This window comes from Limulus polyphemus, unplaced genomic scaffold (assembly GCF_000517525.1).
Source record: "Limulus polyphemus unplaced genomic scaffold, Limulus_polyphemus-2.1.2 Scaffold7463, whole genome shotgun sequence".
NCBI lineage: Eukaryota > Metazoa > Arthropoda > Merostomata > Xiphosura > Limulidae > Limulus > Limulus polyphemus.
This window is the reverse complement of record NW_013673073.1, coordinates 25,908-30,903: the sequence shown is the minus strand read 5'-3', so window position 1 is coordinate 30,903 and position 4,996 is coordinate 25,908. Positions and strand designations below refer to the sequence as shown.

At 31.5% G+C, this 4,996-nt stretch overlaps 1 protein-coding gene across 1 annotated transcript in view; it reads right to left on the bottom strand.

Annotated features, from left to right (window-relative positions):
* Positions 1 to 4,996, bottom strand: part of LOC106474636 (dual specificity mitogen-activated protein kinase kinase 1-like) — a gene marked incomplete at its 5' end in the record, with an annotated part of 33,508 nt that overhangs the window by 5,613 nt on the left and 22,899 nt on the right. Inside the window, 2 exons of the mRNA XM_013935326.2 lie at positions 1,281 to 1,357; positions 2,442 to 2,634. Of these exons, the coding sequence (XP_013790780.2) occupies positions 1,281 to 1,357; positions 2,442 to 2,634 (270 nt within the window). The remainder of the gene's footprint in view (positions 1 to 1,280; positions 1,358 to 2,441; positions 2,635 to 4,996) is intronic.

Genomic DNA, 4,996 nt, shown 5'->3' with positions numbered 1-4,996 from the left:
TCTAACAACATGAAAAGGTGTACACCACTTCAAGCTTTTGAATAGTTTCAGCCTTTACTTTATCTAACAACATGAAAAGGTGTACACCACTTCAAGCTTTTGAATAGTTTCAACCTTTACTTTGTGTAACAATATGAAAAGGTGTACACCACAACAAACTTTTTAATAGTTTCAACCTTTACTTAATGTAACAACATGAAAAGGTGTACACCACTACAAGGTTTTGAATAGTTTCAACCTTTACTTTATGTAACAACATGAAAAGGTGTACACCACTACAAGGTTTTGAATAGTTTCGACCTTTACTTTATGTAACAATAATAAAAGGTCTACACCAATACAAGGTTTTGAATAGCTTCAGCCTTTACTTTATCTAAAAACATGAAAAGTTGTACACCACTACAAGGTTTTGAATAGTTTCAACCTTTACTTTATTTAACAACATGAGAAGGTGTACACCACTACAAGGTTTCAAGATGTTCAGTATTATGAAGAGAAGCTCAGTTGGTAATGAGATGTTTAACTTTGCTCTATCCCTTCACTGAGAATTTACAGAGCTGTTATAACTTACGATTTAACATTGAAAAAAAAGGAAGGATGCATTACCTTAATTGCTTAAGGCTATGGAAAAAGATGTCAGTATTAATTTTATATTTCTTGGTGAATTAAAATCCCTAGTTTAAATTATTACTAATTGAATTGTTTATATATTGTTTCTTAATACTTAGATTCAAATTTATTTAGCATACTGTAATGAGATACACTACCATAGTTTGAAGATAAGGTTTTGAACCAATAGTAATAGCAATTTGAAACACTTGTTTATCAGGTAGATGTAGTTTGTTACACTATAAGTAATTATCATCCACTAACATCCTTTAAAACTTAGATTAACCTTTGCAGAGTTGTTAATAATCATTATCATTAATGAGACTTTACACTGTAGAAAATAAAAAGATTAAATAAAGTATGTAACATATAACTTTCTATTGTAAAATTACTAATAATCAATCTATATAAGGATATAGTAGAAATGTTTGGATTTCAACTACCTTTACCATTGATGAAACAACATTAGGTAAAAAGAAATGAAACAGTTTAACTAACATGGACTTAATATCTGTTAATTGAAACTTTAATACTCAAGTTTTATAAAATCTTAATTGGTTTGTCCTTTAATTTTACAAACAAATAAAAAAAAAAGATTATCAAACTCATATTACTAAGGTAACTTTTAATTATATGTATCACTATATATCACTAAATGTTTTTTTACATACCTCATTCACTATATAATCCAACAACTCAAATATAGACATTGGTTTTGGTCCATCACCAAAAGGGGAACCAAAGCTACCTAAATAGTAAAATTTATATATTTTTAAAAATAAACATCTTATAACATAAATCTTTGATTTCTAAAGAGTGTACTTACTAAAAGCTTTATTGTATTCTGCAAAGAAATGGTGTACTTGAGGAATGTTTTAACTAACAGTTCGACTGAAGTAACTTTTAAAAATATTTACATTTTTAACATGAATATGCTTTTAAAAGCATTACTTCTAAAAACATTACACATAACACTTTATTACTTATGTTGTTTGTATGTTCTCTGAACATAATCTACATTTTCATTCACCAAAAAAGAAGACCATCAATTTATTTACATTTCTTTCGCATGAATAAATTCTGTACAGATTTGCAAGTCTCAACCTAAAGAATTCTGAGACAGATAAACATCCTTGAATTACAAGTTTATCTAAAGTTAAGCTATCTATCTTATGGCCAATTTCACCCACAGCAAAAGCTTAGACGTTAGGAGGGAGTCTTTTTGTAACAGCTGTATATAATTCTGTAAGGTGTACAAAGATAATATTTTTATAAGAAAGATACAAGAAGGTAAATGAGGGTTATCTGCACTATTATATTATGTCGAATTAAGTATATCATATTTTATTGTGACATTCTTTTCAAGAAAGTGGATAAATACAGAACATTGTTAGGCATGTGACTGTATTCTTCTGATTATGTAGGTTAGAAAAAAATAAAAGAAGAAACTTTCATATTTATCTAATGGGGCGGCAGTGAGAATCTTCACTTACTCGTTTCCTTGTGATTGTCCTCGAATTTTAGAAATGTGCAATACATCACTTACTTGTTTCCTTGTGATTGTCCTCAAATTGTAGAAATTTGCAATACATCACTTACTAGTTTCCTTGTGATTGTCCTCGAACTGTAGTATGTGCAATATACCACTTACTCGTTTCTTTGTGATTGTCCTCGAACTGTAGTATGTGAAATACATCACTTACTTGTTTCCTAGTGATTGTCCTCGAACTGTAGTACGTGCAATACATCACTTACTCGTGATGCTTATTGAACTATCATTAAAGAAGAATGTATCAATTCTATCCTTGAAAGTTCCTGGTAAACCAACTAACCTGGTCTGTTTTTTGGGCTTGGTGATGGAGACTGTCCCTCAGTTAAAGAATACTTGGATCCAAATATAGCTGCCAATTCTTTGGGATCAGGTGGAGGGATTGGATAGCGACCAATTGCCATCTCCACTAGTGAGAGTCCCAAACTCCAGATGTCTGATTGGACTGTGTACTGAGTTCCTTGTAATCTCTCAGGCTGTTAATAATAACATGAGTGTTATAATTTAGTAACACTATTGAATTATATACACACTTCCTGTCATTCATATTTTACAATGTTGAATATTCACACTATTCTAAATGTAAAGTAATACAGTAGTCCCTGGTGGATACCACCCCTCCCTTCCTTTTAAATACGAAATTTTTCTGTGCACAAAAATATTTTACATTGATCTGACTCCCCACAAATGACTTCTTGTTCAAGTCAAACTCCTTGGTAGATATACGTAGGTATTTTGAATTAAAAACTTGCAGGTCCTGAAAGGTAACCAGGGGCAATTAGAAAATGTTGCTTGTCTTCACCCCACTCTTGGAATTAAGGTTTATTCTTTTAGTGAATGTAGTTTATTTTGAGCTAGTGGCCTAGACATTAAGTAACTTGATTAGGGTTTACTAGTGGGTTGTGAAGATTATTAACTCACAGTTTGTTGAGTGACAGACACGACTAGAGCCTAGCAATAATTTAGTTCAATTATTTATTCTTATTTCTTTACTGGTTCTTTTAAATTGAAGGAATGGTCCCTTTTCAGAGCTGGGGTCAAAGGATCCAAGTTTCAAGGTGAAATTTTGGTTAAGAGTGAGGCTGTTTTGTTCAATTAAGATGCATAGCTTCCCGATGTTTGGTTCTTTGTTTAAAATTAGTGTTTTGTATAGTTAGACTGTGGATTTTTTGAGTTGCAATGGTGGTAAATATGGGATGTTTTTCCAATTTTCTACCGGTTTCTCTACTGTAGAATTCTGGATATTTATTTCACATTATTTTATAAACTGATACTAAAATCGTGTGCTGAAAACTAACAATGAAAAGCTTCTTGATATAATAACTGCCACAATCATGAACATTCAAAATGACTCTGTTAAATGTGCAAAACAAACAAAGATGGATGATTTTTTATGAAATAAATTGTTTCAGTTTGTAATATTTTATATGTATGTAATAAAAATATGATATGTAGATGTTTATGAAATAAATGTGAATGATGAATAAATTATTTTACATAAAACAAAAAAATTTAAGTTATCTTTACTGAACTGTTATCCTTCATAACTATTATTATACCAATTTGCTATTTTATCTGACTACCTATACAGTATATAAACCATTATGTTCAACCCCTGGGAATAGCAATCAGCACAGCTTGAACTTAGTCGTTCTTTATCTGGTTATTGATTCTTTGAATAGCGACTTCCTGTCAGATACGACTTTATCATGGCAGATAGGTCGGTTGTATCTATGAGGGACTGCTGTATTCCAAAGTCAGCTACTTTAAACACTGTACATTTGTTACTGTGTTAATTTTAATAAAGTTTTCTTTGTTACCATTCAACTTGTCCCTAAACTGTACAAGTTTACCCTAACTCTGATATCTTTTCAAAAAAGGATATTTCTGTAGCTTTCAAACAGATATAATTTAAGATAATGGAACTAAAAGGAATGTTTACAGAAACTAAAAAAATAACCCTTTTAACCTATATATATTCTACTCTTATATGGTGTCTAGTCCTTGCTCTATCCAATCACATTTAAGCTTTCTTTACAGCTGTTTTTAAACCACTTCATATTGTACAATAACAAACTTTCAACAAAGTCATGTACAAAAGTATGGGAAACATTTGAAAACTGAGAAATGGATAATGTGTTCTCAAGGGGTGATAAGTTCTTGGCAAAAATAGTTATTCTTTGGGATGGGCAGAAAAATCATTTAAAAACTCAGCATGTGGGTTGCTTTGTTTTCAGACAAAACTCTTTGATTCTGTGTAGATATGAAAATATGAACACTTTTTTTCCTTCACAAATTACACTAAAGAAATATCAGAAAATGGCAAAATATCAATTCTAAGAAATTTTAATTAAAATTTAAATATAGTTAGAATCAACATATAACATGGACTTTGAAATTTGTGTCTCAAAACATTTTTTTTGGTGAAAAAATATGAAAAGCTAGAGGATACCCTGTCTACAGATGCAATAATTCATAATTAATTTACTTTTTAATCCTAAATGTTGTACAAAAAAATGTATTGTATAAGCAAAGCATGAATTTTTTCCCGTTTGTTGATTGCGTCAGTTGTTGGCAAGCAGCCATTGAGTGAGGTAGTGTGTAGTGCTCTCGTCGGTTTTTCATTGCAAGGAAAATGACGGAACGACTGGAGCAGCACTACTGCATCAAATTTTGCCAGAAACTGGGCGACAGCCAGGTGGAAACCATTCGGAAAATTCAGACGGCTTTCGGTGACGATGCTATGGGCATCACACAGATTAAGGAGTGGTACAACCGGTTTAAAGACGGCCGCACAACGGTGGAGAGCGAGCCACACTCCGGTCGGCCATCAACATG